We start from the raw sequence: 23753 nt of genomic DNA, 5'->3' as shown, positions 1-23753 counted from the left end.
CGTATTGAAAGCAGAGCTAAAGTCAACAAAGAGCAGCCTGGCGTAACGGCCCTGCACTTCCAGGTGAGATATGGTGGTGTGGAGCGTTGTAGCAATGGCATCTTCAGTTGATCTGTTAGCTCTGTATGCGAACTGGAGTGGGTCGAGTGTGGGTGGCAGGCAGGACATGATGTGACGTCGGACCAGTTTCTCAAAGCACTTCATTATAACAGGTGTTAGAGCAACTGGTCGGTAGTCGTTGAGGCTGCTAATGTTAGTACACTTTGGCAGTGGGACAATTGTGGCTGACTTAAGGCACGGTGGGATGCAGGACTGGGACAGTGAAGTGTTGAAGATCTTAGTGAAGACCCCAGCCAGCTGGTCTGCACACTCTTTTAGGACCTTTGCGGTTACCCCATCTGGTCCGGCGGCCTTCCTGGGGTTCACTGCCCTCAGTGTGCGCCTCACCTCATATTCCTGCACTATGAGGCTTGGGCTGCTGCTGCTGTCCGATGTTTTTGCTGCTGCTGCCTCTGGTCCCTTCACCTCAAAGCGTGCGAAGAAGTGGTTCAGCTCCTCCGCAAGCTCCGCATTGCCCTCAGTCAACGTGGTACTGCAAGGTTTGTAGTTGGTTAAGTGCTGAACTCCTTGCCATACCTGTCGTGAGTTGTTGGTGCTGAAGTGGTCTTCGATCCTTCTCTTGTACGCTGCCTTGGCTTCTCTGATGCCTCTTTTCAACTCAGATCTGGCTGCACTGTACTGCACACCATCACCGGATCTAAAAGCGGCGTCACGTTGCTTCAGCAGGACCTGGACCTCTTTAGTCATCCAGGGTTTCTGGTTGGAATACACCCGGAGACGTTTGTCCACAGTGACACTGTTGACACAGAAGTTAATATATGAGAGCACTGATGTTGTGTGCTCTTCGAGGTCCTGATGTTCAAACACGCTCCAGTCCGTGTTTTCAAAACAGTCCTGCAGCTGATGTGATGCACCTTCTGGCCAGGTTTTCACAGTTTTTGTGACTGGGGGGGCTCTTCTCCTAATGGGAGTGTATGCAGGGATCAGCAGCACGGACATGTGGTCTGACAAACCTAGATGTGGTAGAGGGGTTGCTCTGTAGCCTTTTTGGATGTTGCTGTAGGCTTTATCCAATGTGTTTTTCCCCCTGGTTGCACATTTAATATGCTGTTCAAATCTGGGGAATACTGACCTTAAATCAGCATGGTTGAAGTCCCCAGCTATAATGTGCACTGCGTTTGGATGGGAGTTCTGCTGGTTGCTTATTGTCTTGTGCAGCTCCTCCATGGCCGAGTTAGCATTAGCATCGGGTGGTACATACACGGCCGTTACCATGACAACAGTAAAGTCGCGAGGTATGTAGACGGGTCTGCACTTCACTTTATATGAAGTAGCCTTGATAATGTATTTATTAAAAACAAACAAACACTGTTACAAATGATTTTGATAACAAGTAAAAACATAAATGCCTTTTTCTAAGTATATTTGTTTTACCAGAAGAAGCATATTTACAATGTGTTGTTACCTACCTAATGCACACAAACTCAAGCTCAGTAAATGTGCTACATTTCTTCCTTCTTCATCATAAACTATAGGCGTGTATTGTCCCGACTTGTCTTTCATCAGTTTTGTAAGCTTTAGTGATCCAGTTGAATCAACTAAGAAGTCTTTCCTTTTGCCCCTCTTGTCTAATTTGCTGTTAAAGGTTATTGTTGTGTTTTCTCTGCATCTCAGAGGCCAGCTGAAACAAGCCCCACCTATATAAAAATGCACTAATCAGCCACACTAACCCTTTACATCGGTCCTTGAGAGCATAACACTTTGTTCACAGCACGGACAACAAACCTAAGAGCCTTCTTTTCAACATGGACAGCCTATATGGTAGGTAAAACAAGACTATAACGGATTCTTAAATTTATACGACTGTATATCAAAAAATATTCAAACTGCTTTCTCTTCTAAACAAAAGCCTGATTTTTAGGAACATGGCACACAGGGACACCCCAGGGGTCACTTACACAAGCTTTGTGCTTCTTCTTCTCACACAAAACAGCTTGTGCCTCATTGTTTAGAAGCAATCTTACCTGGTTCACACATAGTAACATTAAAATGGGTATTTCTCATTCTTTCTACAGGATCACAAAGCTATATTGGGCAAACAACACCTCTAAAAAACACAAGGTAAATATAGTGTTACACATGTTTTAAGTGTGTGTGTGCGTGCGCGTGTGTGTGTGTGTGTGTGTGTGTATGTGTACTGTTTAAACCTTGTATTAACAGTGCTTATCCCCCGGGTACAGGTTCAATAAGTTGTCCAGAAAAACCTACAGAAGCGGGGGCAATAAGACCAAGCCTTACGTTAGGTATGTATACATGTCTCTATACATGACACTCAATTTAAAGGAAAAAAGGTTTTAAATATTTACAAATGTTCTAATACACCAGGCCTGAGACAGAGTACACAGCGTGTCAAGAAGCGGGGCCATCCGGAATAACACAGAACAAAGTGTGAGTATAGGCATAAATAAATCAAAAGAGTCAAACACATTCTGCTTTTGAAATGATACATCATATATATTTCTAACACCCGTCTATCTCCACAGCGATCACACAACCCCTTACCACTACGGATCCCTTGAAGACCCCTTGACGTTTTTGGAATATTTACGTGATATTGAACTCCCAGAACAACAAGAAAAACCACAACCTTTGGGCAACATCGGAGAATCGGAAGAATTCTTCATCACCGGACCACACATACCAGCGAGTGAGTGTCTGCCTAGTGATTTCAGCGATGTTTTCGAGTACAGCCTATCAGATTTCAACATAAATGACATACCCGCCACTCCAGAATGTCTCAGTAACAACAGTGATTCAGACATAGGTTTTGAAGAAGGTTGCATAACAGACTCACAAATATCGCAGGCATATGATGCATACTTAATTGCAGCAAAACCCTCTACTTTTGAACAGAGCCATTATGCTTCAAAAAATGATATATTACCTTTGATCGATGCTAAACTTAGTCAACATCAACGAGAAATAGAGACTAAACTTAACCAGCAACAACAAGCAATACAGCTGAACTTGCAAGAAATAGTAGCTAAAGTTAACCAAGATCGAGAAGCAGCACAGGGCAACTTGCAAGAAATAGCACGGGTTGTAACAAGTAGCCAGCAGGCAATAAACGAGACCTCAGGTTTATTACGTCTCATTAATACCACCATTCTAAATAGGTGACTTTTAAAATCCACATCATGGACCCACCCTGTAAATTATTCAAGCACAATGATGGTACCTCCGCTAAGGCTAAATGGTTCAACTTTGAGGCTTTTAACCACGCGGCTGCGCAATTAGTAAGCAATTGTCAAGTTTTGCATGCAACACTTAGTAGTCTTGCTGCAGCACGCAGCGGTGTGTCTAATGAGCGTCCTTGTCCAACTCATTCTGAACCTATTGCTGATGATGCATCCGAAACACAGCCGGATTTTCCTGCAGCCACGAATGTTACTGTTGTAGGGACTATTGTTACTCAGGATACCGATGAATGTCTTATTACTGAGTCTTCTTTCACCCCTGAACGGGTGGGTGCACCCAGAGCACATGCTTATCAGGGGGCTGATGCTACTGTATCTGTTGCTGCTGCTGTTGCTGACTCATCACCACACAGCCCCTCAAACAATGGAAATTCCTCAAGTGTTAACCATACACAAACACATGCTGCAGTAGTTGAACCCATTGTTCAGTCTGGGTCTGGCAGTCACAGTCAGCTTAGCATCAGAGAGATACCTAATTTCAACGCACGAGAATTGCGCGAGCGCCTTGATTTTAGGGACATAAGTCTTGATGATCCAGAACAAGTGCCAGAAAGAGTTAGAAGCTGCCTAGCTAATGTGATAGATAGAGCAGTGGCTGGATCTCAGCAGGGTTGTGTTCTAAATGTGGTCCTGCGTGGGCCCTCGCTGGCTTCTGATGTTCAAGCTGTTTTAAATCCTGATGATCAGTATGACCCTGACCTGTTTCTCGACCAAATAGCACAAGTTATGCAAAGTAACGACGAATCTATCAGTGATGATGAATTAGAGTTTATTGTCACAGTTGCACAAAACAGTAGCGGTGGCGGAGGTGCTCGCTTAAAACTGGCAAACATCCCTTATGATGAGATTCTCTCAAAGAAGGGTAAACATTTGTATACACCAAACAATACGCACAACAATCTGTGCTTCTCCCTTTGCATAGCACATTCATTAAACCCAACAGTCCCAGAGCATGAAAAATATGCTACTGCTAAACAGTTACATGCTCAAGTTGGTCTATGCGACACACAGACAGTATCATTCTCTGATGTCTGCAAATTTGAGAAACACCTAAATATTAAGATAGTAATCTATTATCACGCAGCAGGGCGTAAACGTCTGCATACTTTTTTCACACATGATGAGCCAAATCCAAACACTGTAATGCTGTACCTACACAATGAACACTATCACCTGATTGAAAAACCCACAGCTTTTCTAGGGGCAGGCTATGTGTGTAATTTTTGTTACAATACATATGATTCACCGCTCTATCACAGCTGTAAACATAGATGCAACGTATGTTTCACACTCTGTCACCACCACAGAGGTCCCACCGTGAAATGCAGTGACTGTAACCGCATCTGCAAATCACAACACTGCTACCAACAACACAAATTACCAGAAATAAAACACAACATGGTCCCGTGTGACAATATGAAGCATTGCATGAGTTGTGGTGTCACATATAAAGAATCAAAGAAATCACCACACAGATGTGTCCAACCTAAATGCGAGCACTGCCGCGAGCCTAAATTAGCCGGGGACTCTGAGCATCAGTGTTTCATACAGCCTGTTGAACAACAGAAGCCTTGTGATAAATATATTTTATATGATTTTGAGACACGGTATCACAACGGTAAACATGAGGCCAACTTTGTGTGTGCGTCTGATCTGAAGGGCAACAAGTTCTCATTTAATACATTAAAATGTGTGGCTGCGTTTGTGCAGCATTACAGATGCCCGAGGTTTCGTGGGTACACATTCATAGCCCATAATGCCTCCGGCTTTGACAACTATATACTTTTGGAGTACATGGTCAAGCAATGTATAACACCTACCGTCACAATGAGAGGGAGCCGTGTGATTTTGATGCATGACAAGGAGTATGACCAGCGGTGGATTGATTCGTTCAGCTTTTTGCCCATGGGTCTTGCCAAAATACCCTCTGCTTTAGGTTTTCAAGACCTGCAGAAGGGCCATTTCCCACACAGATTCAACACTAGGGATAATGAGTATTATGTCGGTCCATACCCGGATCCCTCCTTCTATGGTTATGAGCGCATGTCTGAAAGTGGTAAGGCGAGCTTCATGGAATGGTACCAGACTGCCTCACAGAACACCTTTGATTTTCAGGCTGAACTCAGGCGCTACTGTGTTAACGATGTTGATGTCCTGCGTAAAGCATGTACCATATATCGTGACACTCTGTTGGGTTGTACACAAGTTGATCCATTCATGCACACAACCCTGGCTGCATTCAGTATGGGTGTGTATAAAACACTGTTTCTGCCTAGAGACACGCTCGCTCTCACGTATGATGGTGCATACATTGAGCAGAATAAGACGTTTTCAAACGTCTCTATTGAATGGCTTCAATATGTGTCCCACACCACCAGCACAGTGATAAAACACGCTCTCAGAGGAGGTGAACAGAGGGTTGCGCCGTATTCTCTGGATGGCTTTGACCCCGCAGCTCACACGGCTTACGAATTTGCAGGACGTTTTCACCACGGCTGTGTTAAATGCTATCCCGAGAGTGAAGTAAATCCTGTCAGCAAAGCGTCCTACGGACTGCTGCATCGTATGTTTTGTGACAAAGTGGATGCACTGAAATCACAATACAGTTTGAGCGTTGTTGTGATGTGGGAGTGCGAATGGGCTGCCTTGAAGCAGACAGACCCTGCAGTTGTGGCTTTCATGCATACATACAGAAAGCCAGAACGCCTGAACCCCCGAGACGCCCTCTTTGGCGGTCGCACAAACGCTATAAAACTGTACCACAAGGCAGCGTGTGATGAAAAAATATTTTACTACGACTTCACCAGTCTCTATCCCACGGTGCAATCTAAAAAAGATTATCCTGTAGGACATCCTCAAATCATTTACAGCAACTTTGACAAGCTAGAAAATTATTTCGGCTTTGTTAAATGCACAGTACTGCCACCAAGAGGGCTTTTTCACCCCGTCCTTCCCTACAGGTGCCACGGCAAACTGATGTTTCCACTCTGCAGCATGTGCGCTGAAGACCAGAACCAGCACACTGCATGCGGGCACAGTGACAGTGAACGGTTGTTGAAAGGTACATGGGTCTCATTTGAGCTTGAAAAAGCTCAAATGAGACTGTAGAGCTAGGATACAAGCTTGTTTCTATCGATGAGGTGTGGCATTTCCCCAACAAGACCGACACATTGTTTAAAGACTATGTGAAAGCCTTCCTAAAGCTTAAACAGGAGGCCTCGGGGTATCCAGAACATGTGAAAACCCCTGACGAACAGCAAAAGTACATAGCAGAGTATTATGAAAAGGAGGGAATAATGCTGGATCCGTCCAAAATATGTGTAAATAAAGCTGTTCGAAACTGCAACAAGCTGTTGCTAAACTCGTTATGGGGTCGTTTCAGTATGAGGTCAAACATGGCGTCGTCTGAGCTCATCACAGACCCGTCCAGGTTTAGTCAGCTAATGTTCAGCGATCAGTACGACGTGCGGCAGTTTTGTTTCATTTCTGACGACGTCGCCATGGTGCAGTGGCGCCACGCCGATGGTAGAGCATCCCGCGTCATTAATGTCTTTGTGGGTGCCATGACCACTGCACACGCCAGACTCATGTTGTATGACTTGTTAAACAACTTGCAACAGCGCGTGCTGTATTGTGATACAGACAGCGTCATTTTCACAGCACGCCCTGGCGACTGGATGCCTCCTCTAGGCCCTTTTCTGGGTGATCTCACCAGTGAATTAGCTTCTGGACAGGGAGGTGTGGAGGATCACATAGTAGAATTTGTTTCCGGAGGGCCAAAATGCTACGCGTATCACACATCGCTGGGCAAAACCCAGGTCAAATGTAAAGGTGTAACACTGAACGCACAAAACACCAAAGTTGTCACCCACGAATCCTTGAAAGGTTTAGTCCGCAAGTTTGTATCCAATCAGGTTTCAGACACACACCTAGTGGCTGTGTCTGATAATATCAAACGCGATAAAAAGAAGCTTCATTTGAAGAATGTATCCGTTGTGAAGAAGCTTAAAGTTGTCTACAACAAGCGCCGCGTGCTCCCAGACTACACAACCCTGCCTTATGGATTTTAAATTAGATCAGGGGTTTGACGCTAGGTTGCAGCACCCATTCAGCATGGTGGTCAGTGGTCCCAGTAACTGCGGCAAGACTTTTTTTGTCAAAAATGTCATTGAAAATGCATCCGGGATTATTTCGCACAACATTGATAACATTGTGTATATATACTCATGCTGGCAGCCTTTATATGACCAACTTCTTAAGATAAGAGACATAAACTTTGTTAACGGTATACCCGAATCTCTGGCTGATGACACCCTTCTGCCTATAGACAAGAACAATTTGTTAATTATAGACGATGTAATGAACGATGCCGCTAACAATTTAGAAGTACAAAACGTGTTCACAAAGTATGTGCATCATAGGAATTTGAATTGTATATATCTGGTTCAGAATTTGTTTATTCAAGGAAAATCCAGTAGAACTATTTCCTTGAACACTAACTACCTAATATTGTTTAAAAATCCTAGAGATAAATATCAAATCATGCTTTTAGGTAGACAAATGTTTCCCGGCAATACTAAATATTTTTTAGAAGCGTTTAATGATGCTACATCCGCAACATACGGGTATCTTTTAATAGACTATAAAGCCAAGACCCCGGACTATTTAAGACTCAGAACAAATTTACTGTCAGACCGTCCGGTTGTTTATATCCCAAAACAAAAAACTGTGAAGAGGTGAAAGGACGTCATCACGCATGCGGAGGAATCTGTCTCTGTTGGAGTTGATATACAAGTCTCCACCGGCTCTACGCAGAGTTATTATTAGCAATGCAAACTTGGATTTCATCAATGCTTTGTGTGAGATAGCCTTTAACGTATTGCAAGGTAACATTCCACTGACCAATCAACAGTACAAACAGCTAAAAAAGAAAAAATCTCTAATCAGACTGATTGCCGACAAAAAAATAAAAACTTTGAAAAAGAGAAAGACAATCAACCAATCTGGAGGGTTTTTACTGCCGTTATTAGGGGCTGCAATCCCTTTCATCACCAGTCTGATAGCAAACAGGTGAAAATGGAACATGTGCAAAAGATGTTTTTGGTGCCCCAACATCAGTTGGACTTATTGAAGCAACAGCCACAGCACACAGGCAACATCAGACAACAGGCTCAGAATGACTTGGACAAGGAAATGCTTCAGGTGTTGCAAGAATCAGACATAGATGTGTATGAGAAAGCTAAAAAATACAGCGATATTCTCCAAAGATACCTAGCACTTGTGAGACAAGGGGCCCGTGAAAAGAGCGTATTGTCTTTATCCCTACCGGAGCAGCATAACACAGAGGTGCAAACCCCTCCTGCGGACACCCCTCTTGCTTATGGCGCCGAAGGTGTGAAGGATTTTATTGCAGAGAATGTTTTGACACACATAGCTAAAAGGAGTAGGAGGAATGCAGAACTCATTCTATCAGCTCTGAACCGTTCGCCAAACACTATTTCTTACAATGACAAAGGCGAAATTGTTGTCGATAAACACACTATACCGGGCTCACACATTTATGATCTGATTAAAGCCGTCACATCCACACACACACCTTCTGAAGGTTTCAGACCTATAGGCTGGACAGAGTTTTTAAAGGCTGTTTCAGATTTAAACATACCGTTATCAGCCATATCCAATGCCGGCGTACGTAAGACCCTTGCGTTGTATAAAACAGATCACACACTGCCTGAAGACACTGTTTTTTTAAAACATACGCCTAGAAAGAACACCCCGGGCGTCTCACTGCGTGATAGTACATTAAAGAAAAAAATAAAGAATAAAAAAAATAAATTAAAGGGTGGTCCTGTCGAGTGGTTGGATTTTTGAATTCAGACTATTTCTTATCACAGCTGTAATGTTGTTGTTGTTTTTTCTGCCTAAAATATTGACTGTTTGTTTTTTTCTACCGTAATTTTTCACTAACTGTTAGATTGTTTTCTTTTATTACAGTTTTTCTATTATTGTTTTTATTATTGTATAATGTTTGATTTCTTTATTACTACATTGTTTTCTTTTATTACAGTTTTTTCTATCATTGTTTTTATTACTCTTGAAGTCTGTATGCTGTGGCTGTATAATATATGCAACATTTTTGATAATAAATACAATTGACTCGATTAAATCATGCTCTCATATCGTCTTTTATTATAACCACTAGTACACATCAGTATCCTTGTTGCACACATACATAATCACTACATCCTGCCACAGGCTCTATGTTGTTGACAAAGCGACACACCATAGCATCGTTACAAGTTAAATTAGTAGAATACATGTTAAGCAGACGTGAATAAGATACACCATTTTGTATATGAAATTAAAAAAATACACAATGTTGACCGCATGTGATGGAGAAGTCATTCTGCACTTGTTTTCCTGAATATAAAATAGTGGAACAGTTTTTTAGAACAAACACCTTTATCTCTGGTGGAAAACGGTCTAGTGAGTTTCCAAAACTATCAAAAAAATAACAGCGTTTGTCTCTCGAAATATAAACAGCAAGCCAGTGTTCCCCGGGCATTGTAGAAGGGTGAGTGTTTACAATAGCCATAGCAGGCAGTCTTTGAAGCTGTGCATTGGGTAGCTGATCGCTGGCTAACACCCCTAGAAAATGTGTGTTTTTATTGATAATCCTGCCGATCACAGATGTTAGCTCTATAGTGTTCATGACCGTGTTTGCTGTCTCAATAGTAATCCAAGAGCACCTGTCTCATATTAGATATTTCAATGACTGAATCAAATACCGAATAACACAAGATGTTCATTGTGCGGGGTAGCGGGTTTCTGAAACGGGCTTCAAGCCTCACGTTCCTAGTTTTAATTAACGATACATTGCCTGAATGTCCTTCGTCAGCTTCCAGATTGAAACAGAATAATGTATACCCGTTACCAAAGTCGTTACGCGATATGGCAAGTGCCCTGTCCTTTAAATGTCTTCCAGTGGTTTGTATCAGCTGATAGAATTCTCTGGTATACTGTTTTCTCTGAAAATTTGGCTGGAACGGTTTAGCAGGATAAGCCTGACCATCAGCGTATAAAGAAATGAATTCTACATCACAGTTTTCGAAATTAAATGGGTTACCGGTGGGACTTCCTGTAAAAGCTTCATTATCAATGAATGCAATGATGACAAATTTAGGTATCCTGCCCATAAATAAATTGTCATTAGTTGATATTCGAGACCCTGCTGGTATGGAGAAAGTCTTTAAAGATACTCTGTCTATAGCATATTTTGCGTTTGCATGGTGCAATGCCTTGCTGTGTGCAAGTCTGACGCTCGGTGATATACTAACTTTCTTGACAAAGAGACTGGCTGAGACAATTTTAACTCTGTACGCATTGGCATCCGCTGTCATGAGAGCAAATTCGTCTTTAGAACGCACAAATTTCAGTGACAGGTCGATTCCATTAAGTAACAGTTTTTCTTGAAAAAACAGATCTGCGTGTACGGGAGCTATCAATTCAACAATGCTGCTATTCGCTGTATATTCGCCTCTGGTCGCAAGGCCCTGGTTGTCCCCTTCTATGGATGTGTCATTCATGTGTGACGCTGTATCCTTACAGAATAACCCTGTGCTGAACTGTGTGTCTAAAGTGTCCTTATTATAATTGATAAGACATTCTATCACACCTCTGTATGGATATGTGTTGGATGATTGACTAATGAGCGTGTGTCCCAAATTAACATCGACTTGACTAAATAAGCTGCATCCGGGATAATTAATAAATCCCACGTTAGCATCTCTAGCCAGGTTTGAGCCATCAGCGTTTGTGATTCTCACACGTGTGTAGATATATGTGTCATTTAGATCCAGGTAATCTTCGCCGGACGATGAGATGTAAAACTCGATCGGGCCTCCATCAGTGATTGCCGAAACAGGAGGTATTTCAATAAACGTACTTTTCTCAATGCTGGTCTGTGTGTAGGGAACAGTAAACAGGTCCAGCTCTGTTTTTACACATTCTCCAGATTGACTGTGTAACAGCGCCATTTAGAATATGTCAAATGCTGTAGTTTTTGAACGCTTGGTTCTGGGTCTTTTCACTCCACGTGACGGTGTCCGTTTGTTGGATCTTCTGGCTGATTTTGTGGTTTTACGCTTTCTAGATGGTGTGCGTGCTGTGGGTGGGGTTTTTGAAGTATTGGGCGTATATACATACACTCTGTTACCGTCCTGCTTAGTGGTTGTGGGCTTAGTTATGTTGGATATGACATCAGACACTATTCCCGACGCTGCGGTTTTAAGGTGGGGTTTGAGTATACCGACTCCTTTTTTAAACAGCAGTACTGCAAATCTAAATAAGCTGCGGAACAATCCGCCCAGACCTGCGCCATATTGCGTGCTGGTCCCTATATACCCTCCCAAATCACCCCCAGCTTGCCCGATGTAATATTTTAGATATCTTGTCTCGTCTGTGTTGTAGACAACCATCCTTTCTTTTTTTAAAATTGTTGTCTTATCGGACGGAAGTGTAGCTTGACAAACACCTTACCGTATAAAAAGGGTATATGTTGATTCTGATCGTCTTTCAAATCAATTTCTATGTCGTCGATTAACGTCTTTGACACAGGTGTGTAGTGTGGAGTGTCAAATTGCAAAATGGCTACGCGCCGGACATCGTCTGTGATATTTATAGCCCTTAATAGCCGCGCGTGGGCGTCACCCACAAGTTGATAATCGGCGATGTCTGCATAAATAAACATGTTGTATTTTCCCCCGTATATGTCAGCAGGATGCGGTGCGTATGTGGTTTTATAATGAAGTACAAATGGTTCTTCTGTTTTGAATCCTAGGATTTCTGCCAGTCTCCCTCTAAATGTGAGAACGCTGCCTCTAGGCCCCATAACACCTACATAGTTACTAACGGTGTTGTATTGTGTTTTAATGTCCGCCGTGCCTGGCTGCTGTTGGCATTTCAAATTAAATTCTTTTATTATCTGCTCCACAGAGGTATAATGACCCACAGACAGCTCAATCGTTGTTACGGATAGGGTGTCATCTTTGACAGGGTTATAAATTTCTACTCGCGAATCTGCTTGTGGAAAAGACAGCCAAGTGCGCGGGTACTGTATCTCTATAACAGCTACCTCATACTGATGATTCAAAACAATAGGTTTTGCTAACTTTGTTCTAAAATTAGATATCTTATTGCCTGGGTAAACATGAGCTGACGCATTTGAGAAGAGGGTCACATAAAAACCTGCCTTGTTGTTCTTTTTATCCATCCTTCTTTACTCTGTCTCTGCACGGTGGTGAATGAATGACTGCAGAGCTGTGTCATCAGGGTTAATCACACCTCGATGATGTCTTTTTCTGGAATCCATGAATTAAAACTTGTTGGCCATCCTAACCATTTTACTAGAGCCATCTTTTTTCGGCCCACCTTTTTTCTAGCCAATATGCTTTCAATTTTAAATGTTTTGTTTTTATCAACAATCACACGTTGTATTTCAGGCTCATAAAATGTGCCTTTCAACACCTCTCCTGCTAGATCGGCTAGTCTGTACACTGGGGGCTGTCTCACTATACGTTCTTTGACTGTGAAAATCTCATCGGTGTAGGTTTGTTCGTATCCTTTTCGAAACACTCCTCTCAGTTTTGATATTCGTACTGTGTCGCCAACATTAAATTTAAAACACACTTTCCTCTGAGGCTTGGTTTTGTACAGAGTGTTAAAGACCAGCTTCTCATTATCCTTATTTACCTCTGCTGGAGCCATTTGGATAGATCTGTGATAAGCATTGTTATATGCCTGTGTGAGCTCGGGGATGACGTGTACATATCTCCTTGAGTTGACGGATGTTAAGTACTTCCACATTCTACCCTTGAAGCTGCGGTTGAATCTTTCAACAATACTAGATTTAACCTCACTAGCTGTTGAGAAATGTTTGATGTTATATCGCTTCATTAACTGTTTAAAGGTTGTATTATAAAACTCTTTGCCTTCATCTGTTTGTAGTTTCATAGGGATCCTTCCCTCAGAAAGTATATCCTCGAAAGCGGCTGCTACGGCTGGGCCCGTCTTGGTTGTGAGACATCTAACCCACGCATATTTTGAGAGTACATCTATACATGTTAGTAGGTATCTAACATTATCATTATCTGTCATGTATTCAGACATATCAACCAGATCGGCTTGAAACTGTTTGTCGATTCCATTAACCAATACTCTATTTCTGGGAAAGCGGATCCTAGCTGGTTTATGGAGTGTGTAAGTGTCGTCTCGTTCTAAATAATGTTTAACCTGTGATAATGAGGGTTTTACACCTATTGCCTCAGCGGTAGCTATACGGAGCTTATTTAAACTGGACAAGCCAGCCGGATGGGCCGGATCATGATAAATTTTATACAAGGTGTTTTCCATGATGCATGCAAGACACAAATGATAAAGATGTCGGTGTTGACATGTCTTTTTATTTCATTCACACAGACAATGAATACTGAACAGCATACATTAAACCAGATGTCTCCCAGCCCAGTAGTTACCAATCATGCGAAGCATGGCTGGTTTAACACGTCGGTCATAACGACTTGCTTCTAGCAACTGCACAATGTTGTCGTTAATTGCGCATACTATATGTTCTGATGATCTCAGTTCGGTCATGGTGTGTTCTGCAATTCTGCTGAATTGTGTTCCAGTCCCATCGACTGTGTACGAGCGCACAAACAGGCGTATGGCGGGGATGAATCGGTCTGTCTTGAGCCTTATCATCACATCGTCATAGTAGATGTCAAAGAAATACTCAGGCAATTCGAGCAAGCAGCTGTGTTGCACCTGACTGGGATGAGCTGTTTGACATCCGTAGCATGTATCCTGTAGAAACTCGTTTAGCGCCAACATCAGCAGATGGTGGGTTGCAAGCTTGATGTCGATAATGGTTTCCTCAAACAGCCCTGATCCTGTAGGATCAGGGCTGTTTCCTCAAACAGCCCTGATCCTGTAGGATCCTGCAGCAGCTGAGGAGAGGGGGGAGGAGGTGGTGGGGTCTGGATTAACAGCGATAAAACGCTATTAAACACATGTAAACATATGATCTCTGAACTCACAAGTCCGTTCACGCGCAAGGTCCGTTCACGCGCACACCTGAACGCGGAGGGGGATAGGGGAGGGGGTGGGTGGGGTGGGGGTGTGGGGGGGAGGGGGGGGGCAAAAAAGCTGTAGGTATATTACTACTCTTGTTGATAGCTATGGTTGTATAAATTGGCAACCAGTTGAACTTACTGAGGGGGAAACGCCAGCTTCTTTAGAGGAAAAGAAGCACATCTTGTTAACAATTTTTAATTCAGAAGGACCTGGAGCTGTGGAGAGACCTGATGTGGATGACTTCATGTGCCTCACATATATTTCTCAGCGGCAGCTTATCAACAGTTGTCCCTCACTTTCAGTAGCTGAAATTCAGGAGCAGTGGCCATTCTTGTTTACTCGGAAAGGTCTTTCGAACCACTTTTACAAACTCACAGGCATCGATATCAGTGAGCGCTTAGTTCAGGCCCTCATAACCAAAGGCAGAAGGATTATTAACTATTTCTCCAGCCAGAAGCTCAATAAGGACACTCGGTATAAGGACACTCATCCAACAGATAGAAAGTGAGGGAGTTTTGACCAACAACAAGGTTGGCACAGCAACCATACTTCTCATGATGAAGTATTACAAGGAAGATGAAGACTCCCTCTTTGTCTTAGCAGATGTAAGCCTCTTACATACAGCTCTATGTTTAATGCTGTTGCTTGCTGTCCTTTTTTTGTTTTGTTTTTTGTTACATAAAATGTCTTGGTCTTTTTTCTGGCAGGAAACATCTACCAGGATGTCCCTTGAAGCAGAGAGCAACCTGCCAAGCACCCCAAGGCTGATTATGCTTGGTAAGAAGTCATTTATGAAATAGAGCTGATTAGACCATATTAAAATTTGGCACAGGAGCTTTTCGTGGACACAGGTATCCAGTCTCTGTTTTGTTAGCTCAAATTTCTGTAATTTCCTTTATAAACCAAGGTTGTTGGACATGTGTCTCAGTGAACCCAGCAAGGTAACAATATCAAATTTCACATGACATATTACTGATCAACATAGTAGTCTAGCTACACCAACAGCAGAAATACTGAAGTCAATACTGTAAAGTTTAACAGCAGCACAAACTATAAACTCCAAAATAACCATACAGTTGATTCATCTCCGGTAATTTAATTGGGCTGACTCTTTGTTAGGTGTGTTTAATGTGCAGAATAATTCCCAATTATGTACAATTCTAATATGTTAAAACGGACTTATGTACATAAGGCCATTAATAATTAACTGTACGTAGCTATTTGCTTTATGACTATCTAGACCAGAGGTTCCCAAAGTGTGGGGCCCGCCCCCTAGGGGGGGTGCAGAGCCATTGCACGGGGGGCGCGGTATGAAAAGAAAAAAAAAAAAGAATGCTTGGACACTGCTAGCATAATGGACAGGTTTTTGACGGGGCTCCCACACAAACACAAAGCAGGAGATGAAGCATCGCCAAATATGTTTCCAAACCAACTTCCTTCCAAGCCAAAGACTAGAAAATATGGTGAAGCATATCTTCCCTTTGGCTTCACCTGCACAAGTGCCAAGGTAGGTCTCCCCTGCAAAATTAGTTTTCCCTGCGTCGGGAGCAGCGCTGGGCTCTCCAAATCACGGCCAAACAGTATCCAACAATGTTGATTTTTAGTTGACAAACACTTCTTGTAATAACTAACTACTCCTGAAATTTTGGACATGTTAACTCATTATGCAGTAAAGTTACAGCGGGATACAAATAATATCAGGCTGATCCTGCCACGATTTGTTCTAGAGCTGGGCGATATGACCCAAAATTCATATCTCGATATTTTTTAGCTGGATGGCGATATAAGATATATATCTCGATATTTTTTTAAAGCCATAAACTAAGAACAAAAAGAGAGTTCGACTATTTACTTGTAATCTCACACATTTTAGCGCCTATCTCCCAAACCCGAAAACTGGTCAGCAGCGCCCTCTGTAGTCTGTGTGTAAAAGTGAAAAAGCTTACAGCACCTGGTATTCCCAGGCAGTCTCCCAGCCAAGTACTGACCAGGCCCAACCCTGCTTAGCTTCTGAGATCAGACAAGATCGGGCGTGTTCAGGGTGGTATGGCCATAAGTGAAGGTTTAGCTAAAAAATAGGCTTTTTATACACGCCAACGAGACATTATTATAGTTTTTGGGTTTTTTCTAGTAATAGTAATCATCAATTGCACTTTTTATCACCTTAATATACATAGTTCACATCGATGCAATATATGTGAAAACAGTAAGCTGATAAGGTTACACGTTGAAAAGTGTTTAGGTGACTGCACACTTTAATCTGTGGTCCAGAGTGGCATGAAGAGCGATTCAAATAGAAATGTAATGTAGTCATAAAACTACAATAAATCTACTCTGTTGTTAGCTACCCACAACAAATAAACATATGGTCATCTTTTTTTTTCTTCTAATTTTCCATATTCATTGAAGCAAAGTTTCCCAAGTTGTTTGTCTTTAGGTTTGTCCTTTACTTTTCTTTGTGAAAAAACTTTCCCATCATTGTATTTCCATTTTAAGGTCAATTATTTGCCCAGTTTGGTTTCAGAGAAACAATAAAGATGCTGCCTGTTGTACCATACAGGTCAAAAATATCCTGGGAATCTTTGAATCAGAAAGAAAGAAAAAAATCAGGGAAAAATTACATCAGTCACTCTACATGAGTCTTGAACAGTTGCTCTAACAGCCACAATGAATCTGTCTAGAAGAAAAAAGTTGAGATATTTTCTTTCAAAATGAAAGATGGAAAATAACAAAACAGTCTGAATGCTGAATAATGATTATATTATATCCTGTTGTCTCCTTCCAGATCACAGTCTGCACAGATGTCAGGCTCCAGGACGCTACCAACCAGCTGCTTCTGATGATGATGGTGATGCTTCCTTAATGGAAGCTCAACTTTATCTGTTAACACAAAATTACACATCAGACTTGCAGAATTAAAACCATCTCTCACTATTTTAGGTAAAAAGCAAAGCCTGCTATGAATAGCATCATAGGTTTGATAGTATTGGGTCAGCTAAACAAGGACACATGCAAAAACATGTCATCTGAATTAGATAATAGAAAGACGCTTACACTCATTCATTCAATAGTTCACATGAGTGTCACTGTTTAAAAACAAAGATAGACAAAAACAAAGATAGACAGAGCTGAGGGTTTAAAATAAAACAATTGTTTAATAGATGTTAGATTAAATGGTCATTAATAGTTTTTGTCTTCATTGTTGTGTTTATATATTTCCACATAGTAAATTATCCATTCATCTGTCTTTCTTAGCTTATCCTGGGGGGCAGCAGCCTAAGCAAAGCAGCCCAGACCTCCCTCTCCCCAGCCACCTCCTCCTGCTTATCCAAGGGAACAACAAGGCATTCCCAGATCAGGGGAGAGATATGATCTCTCCAGCGTGTTCTGGATCTGCCCCTGTCCTCCTCCCGGTTTGATAGTATTGGGACATATTGGGACAGATTCGCGAACCATCTCAGTTGGCTCCTTTTGATGTGGAGGAGTAGCGGCTCTACTCAGAGCACCTCCTGGCTGGCTAAACTCCTCACCAGATCTCATTCTTTCGGTCACTACCCAAAGCTTGTGACCATAGGTGAGGGTAGGGACTAAGGGACATCAACTGGTAAATTGAGAGCTTAGCTTTTATGCTCAGCTCTCTCTTCACCACGATGGCCCGGTACAGCGTCCGCTGGTAAAATCTAACACCAAATGTTCAACCTGCTTTGTGATTATGAGTATAATCTTAAAGTCAGCATTGTTGTTTGCAAATAAATGTTAATAACAATTTTTGTGCAGTGGCATGAAGAATAACAATAAATAAGTTTTTATTAGTGATTTGTTTGTTGTTTATAAACAGCCTTTTTTTTGCCATCTCACTATGTGCAGTGTAATCATGGAGTATACAATAACACGATCAACTGACATATATGTCTGTGTTTTCACAGACATATAAGTGCCACAAGCTGGAGTTTTCTTGTGATAATAATAATAATAATAATAATAATAATAATAATAATAATAATACCCTTTATTAAGTTTGCTTTTCTCTGGATACAGCAAACAATGACAATGAGGATCACCAACAGAAGAATACCTGATAGTAAAAGATAAGAACAAAATTTTATTATGCATGTGAAAAATAGTGAATGTTAGTTTTATTTCAGCGGAACTGTAACATAACATACCTGCTCCAGTGCGCACTGGAATACAGACATCAATTCCACATATATCAGGGAAAGCTTCAAAATAATACAAGAAGAAAAATGTATTTTATTAGATATGTATAATAAAATGGTCATTTCAGCCATCAACAGGCAGTTGATAGCACATAATATTCATAAGGCTTGAAGCATTTGTGATTAACTGCCTGATTGCAGAGCTGATGGAGTTAGAAACACTGGAAGCAATGGGCGTGTTTACCACAGCTTCAGCTTTTATGTTGTCTTGTCCTTCAGATTTTCTTTCAACTCTTCATCCTTGTTAAGCAGAGTTCACAAGTTTAGGTTTTTTTGTAGCTTGAATTGAATTAAATTTTATTTATATAGCACCAAATCACAACAACAGTCGCCTCAAGGTGCTTTATATTGTAAGGTAGACCCTACAATAATACATACAGAAAAAAAAACAACAGTCATATGACCCCCTATGAGCAAGCACTTTGGCGACAGTGGGAAGGAAAAACTCCCTTTTAACAGGAAGAAACCTCTGCTGCGACTGGTTGGGGTGAGAGAAGGAAGACAGGATAAAAGACATGCTGTGGAAGAGAGACAGAGATTAATAACAAGTGTGATTCAGTGCAGAGAGGTTTCTTAATACATAGTGAGTGAGAAAGGTGACTGTGGGCGATGGTGGCTCAAGAGTTTGCAGTTTGTCTTATAATCAGAAGGTTGCCGGTTCGAGCCCCGGCTCCGACAGGCTCGGTCATTGAGTCCTTGGGCAAGGCACTTCACCCGTTGCCTAGAGGGCGTGGTCAGAGGGCCCGGTGGCACCAGTGTCCGGCAGCCTCGCCTCTGTCAGTGCGCCCCAGGGCAGCTGTGGCTACAATGTAGCTTGCCGTCACCAATGGGTGAATGTAGTGTAAAGTGCTTTGGGTCCCTTAGGGACTAAGGAAAACACTATACAAATACAGGCCATTTACTGAAAAGGAAATACTCAATGCATCATGGGAATCCCCCAGCAGCCTACACCTACAGCATAACTAAGGGAGGACTCAGGGTGACGTGATCCAGCCCTAACTACACTCAAAAAAGTGAATGAGGTGGATTGCTCAGTGTATATTAATTATTTATTTTCATTTTACTTAAAATGTATGTTTTTGGTAAGTTAAAATATGTTTTTCTAATAAAGTCTACATAATTGTGTCTATTATTGTCTGTACAGAATACTAATGTGTTACTTGATGGCATAACATTTAAGTTAAGTTAATTAGGATCGATATACTTCGTATATCCACAAGGTGGCCATAACAGTTGTAATAAAACCGCAAAGAACAACAAGGTTTCACGGCTTGGGCCTGCTCATGTGCAAGACTTCAAATTTAACTTAGAAACGTTGTTTTTGGCGCCAAGCTGCTGTTTCTTTTTTGAGAGGTAAGACCACTTTTTTCTTTGACTATGTTGTTTAGTATCTACATGTCGAGCATGATGATATTTTGCGTTTGTCTTACAAGACATGTTATATAGTTTGTATACGCCTGTGCTACATTAGTTTTACTGGGTCCTGGACAAGTTAGATATGTCTGTTTTTATCCTGCCAAACCCTGCCATCGTAACACGGGAACCGTGAGACCATTGGACATTTGTTGGGTATAGGTATACATGGTGTGCAAGGTTTTTGGTAACAGATGAAGTATGCCCCTCACAGAGCAAACCTGGGCTTAAGATGAAATATAATATTACAAGGGATGACATTTAGTGTGCCTGTTTATCTCAGGCTATTGCAAACAACTATATTAACTGCTTACCTGTTAACATGCTTATTTTGTGGAATGTGACATTTTTATTGTTTTTGGTTTTATTAAGGGATTTGCTGTAGGGGTTCAAGGGGTTATTTTTTCATTTACTTTCTTGGAATTCCTTTACTGTAATCCGAGAGTCACAAATATCGAATAGGATAGAAAGGATAGCATGAAGTTGTGACATTTAAAATCCAAAAAGTCGAGGGCAAAAGCCACTCTGACACCATTGTTATGCTCTGTCAGTAATCTGTATTATGTAAAAATGGTCTGTAAATACAGCATGTTTCCTAGCGGAGTTATACAAATCAACATAGTTATAAATTACATTTTGTTAAATCACACACTATAGAAAGTTAGCACATGGCAGTGTCGATCTCTTGCTTTTCTTCTGAGTAGTATTTTATCTAGTTGTTATTCAATCAATAATTTGCTTCTTGATATTAAATAATGAATTTCTTGTTTTACTTTATAAATTTCAGATCCTGCCTTTACCTGCTCCCTCCTATACTGATGTGGTGTATGTGGTACTGCTGAGCTTGTATGTGGTATGTGAACGGTTATAGTTTTCCAAAGAAAACTGTTTTATAAGTTAATTTTTCTTTAGTGACCCATCCCATGCCCCTTTTATTTCTTCTCCAGATCTGAACCATTGTAAAGGTTGCAGTTCAAGGGCCTGAGGTATGAAATTCTTTTCAGATCAGCTGTGATCAATATTTTTTGGATCTTGATAAATAACAATAAAAGCTGTGATGGCTCCATTAGCATTTTGTGTAAATGTTTGTGTGAAATTATAGCTTTAATGAGGTCTTTCTACATTAGTTTTAGTTGTAAAGTATGTATATGTGTACATATAGTATGTATATTTACAGTACAGTATGTTGTGTTTGTTGACATGTTTTCAGGTGGAAGCAGAATTTGTGAGGATTACTACTGCTCCACTTGTTCCAAGGCTTTTTGCACAACTTGACCAATACACCAATGACCAGCTCATAAAAGCCTTCAAGAAAAAAGGAGGCGCTGCAGGGAGGAAGATTAGACAAACTTTGGCCCCAGCCACACAGGTGCGTTATTCTGGTATTGGTAGCAAAATATTATGGCTAATAAGATCACTTTCAAATTTAAACAGCTAGTGTATGGTAGCTGCACAGTGTTCATTGTAGTTACATTTATATTAAGCAAGACAAAGTTTGGTACTCAAAACTTTGGAAAATTAAAATTACCTAATCATAAGTAAAATTTTATCCCTCAATTACGGGTTAAACCATAAGTGAATGGTTTTAAGTTAAAGATCAATTTTTGAATGCAAAAAAAGATGATATAATTTTTTTTCTTTACCTCTATTATGGACATATATAATGTGGTGGAAACCCTGCCCAACAGGTTAACTATTCATGTCCATGTAATGATTAGTTGGTCTTGTGTACATGTCTATCTCTGCAGTAAATATGTCATTCATTTTGCATATAATGTGAGTTTGTGTCATCCTAAAGTATTTCTGTTTTGTCTTCCTGTATCTCTGCCACTCTCTACAGAAGCAAACTATTGAAAAGGGGAGGGAGTGTGTCCTCAGTGCACTACCTCTTTACCTAAATGAAGACCCAAGCATCCTCTTCAAAGAATACCTGGTTGGTAATTTGAGTGTAGTTTTTATCTGTATCAAACCAAATCTTTAATAACTAATGTGGCGCACTGGGGTGCATGTTCCCAATATTGTGTTTACTTCATTAAAAGGTAGCTTTGGCTCTTCTTTTTTTTTTTTTTTTTAACTGGACGCCATTTTTCTGTTTTTCTGTCTAATTGACCAATGGGTTTGGTTTTTGTACTCTCCGTTGTTAAGGATTCTGATGCTACAGCTGTTCAGAGGGAGCTGGACCAAATTACCCTTGGTATCTTTACCATTGAAAGAGCTGATGCCAGCACTCCTCCAGCTGATGTGGGTATAACCATCGAGGGTGTTCTGCATGACCTGGAAGACATGGACTCTGCATGTGCACTCTTAATGGGTGGGATATATGCACTGAATCTCAGTTAACCTCGAGACTGAAAGCTTTCTTTGAAGTACTTCAGAAGCTCTTCCTTCATCTGTATGTCAGCAGACTCTTGACCAAGATACAGATGCTCAAGAATAAACTGATTGAATAAGCCAACCCTTAATTTGGATGATGAATGTTCTGTCAGATGGACAGAAGTTTTTCGGAGGCTGTATGTGAATAAAATGGCAATTTGTTGAAAATAGCAGATGAAGGGAAAAACTACATTTGAGAGAAATTTAGAAAATTTATTAGAAAATTTATTGTAAATTTAAATGTTATCAGGAAATGATCAGACAGGAGAGGGTATATCTATCTATCTATATATCTATAGATAAATAGATATATAGATATATATCTATACATATACACACACATATACACACATATATATATATATATATATGTATATATATATGTGTGTGTGTATATATATATTGAACTGTTGCAGCTTTGCCTCACTGTAAATAAATCCACTGTCTTCTTCAGAGGAGTCCTGCATACCAGTCCTGTTTTCCACACCTACCCTGACAGTATAAACCTGCTTAGGAGTTCAGATTAATGCTTATCCACCTGAGACTCAGAAAAAATGTTTTGATATTTTTAGTTAGTTAGTTTAGTAGATTTTAGTTAAATTTAAATGTTATAGTTAAAATGGGAAAAAAAGTTTTAAAATTATCATTATTATTATTTTTTTTTAATCTTATCTATCTTTCCTTGGTAGTGTACCTTGGGTATTCACATAACGATTTGATGTAATATAATGATATTGTTTTGTGTTGATTTCTGATTTAAAAATAAAGAATAATAAAACTGCACAATTTATTTTTATCTATGCAGGATAAAAACGAATTACTTAGACCTTAGGAAGTTATTGCTATGGTGGCCCTGAGGGGTCAAACACACTGCAACTTCTGAAAACACCAGTAAACCACAACATTACTGGGCTTGTGAATCAGTTTATTGAGTCATTTTGCATTTGCAACCCTCAACCTGCTGCCCCATCAAGCAATCCTCTATGCTGTTGCCGGCTGGGGCAGCAGGTTGAGGGTTGCAAATGCAAAATGACTCAATAAACTGATCTGGAAGCCCAGTATTGTTGTGGCATTGGCTGGACTCCCTTAAGGTGGTGTCGGAGAGGCAGATGTTGTCCAAGATAAGGACAACGCTGGATGCACTGCATTACCTGCTGGCCAGTCACAAGGCCACGTTCAAAAAGAGACTGAGATTAGCTGAATGCACCGCTTAACGACACAGGAAATCATTCCTGATATCTCCCTGTACAACTCCTCCATCTAATACACAGTACACAGTGCAATAGTTATACTCTTTTACATG

At 40.9% G+C, this 23753-nt stretch overlaps 1 protein-coding gene, 3 long non-coding RNA genes and 1 other non-coding gene across 7 annotated transcripts in view; 3 read left to right on the top strand and 2 right to left on the bottom strand.

Annotated features, from left to right (window-relative positions):
* The window catches only part of LOC102077500 (T-cell surface antigen CD2), a 56608-nt gene that overhangs the window by 13985 nt on the left and 18870 nt on the right, over positions 1-23753 (bottom strand). Inside the window, exons 5-7 of one of the 3 annotated variants that reach the window (XM_025903150.1) lie at positions 18614-18667; positions 18454-18522; positions 16560-17327 (exon numbers count right to left, since the gene is read on the bottom strand). The exons of the other annotated variants lie outside the window; for them this stretch is intronic. Coding sequence (XP_025758935.1) covers positions 17209-17327; positions 18454-18522; positions 18614-18667 — 242 coding nt within the window. The 3' untranslated portion in view covers positions 16560-17208. Of the gene's footprint in view, positions 1-16559; positions 17328-18453; positions 18523-18613; positions 18668-23753 lie in introns of those variants that run through there. 3 annotated transcript variants of the gene reach the window in all.
* LOC109197039 (uncharacterized) lies at positions 1730-2804 on the top strand. Its single transcript, XR_002058355.2, has 4 exons — positions 1730-2181; positions 2301-2363; positions 2446-2508; positions 2604-2804. It is a non-coding gene; the product is annotated as an uncharacterized LOC109197039 (long non-coding RNA).
* LOC112843885 (uncharacterized) lies at positions 14948-15683 on the top strand. The gene is made up of 3 exons (XR_003216421.1): positions 14948-15052; positions 15155-15224; positions 15355-15683. It is a non-coding gene; the product is annotated as an uncharacterized LOC112843885 (long non-coding RNA).
* LOC112843977 (5S ribosomal RNA) lies at positions 16387-16505 on the bottom strand. The gene has a single exon (XR_003216544.1). It is a non-coding gene; the product is annotated as a 5S ribosomal RNA (ribosomal RNA).
* On the top strand, positions 19624-22758 carry LOC102077659 (uncharacterized). Its single transcript, XR_267298.4, has 5 exons — positions 19624-20930; positions 21025-21063; positions 21288-21446; positions 21918-22010; positions 22223-22758. It is a non-coding gene; the product is annotated as an uncharacterized LOC102077659 (long non-coding RNA).

Source organism: Oreochromis niloticus, linkage group LG23, assembly GCF_001858045.2.
Source record: "Oreochromis niloticus isolate F11D_XX linkage group LG23, O_niloticus_UMD_NMBU, whole genome shotgun sequence".
NCBI lineage: Eukaryota > Metazoa > Chordata > Actinopteri > Cichliformes > Cichlidae > Oreochromis > Oreochromis niloticus.
Note: the sequence above shows the minus strand (reverse complement) of the source record. Positions and strands in the feature narration are given on the sequence as shown.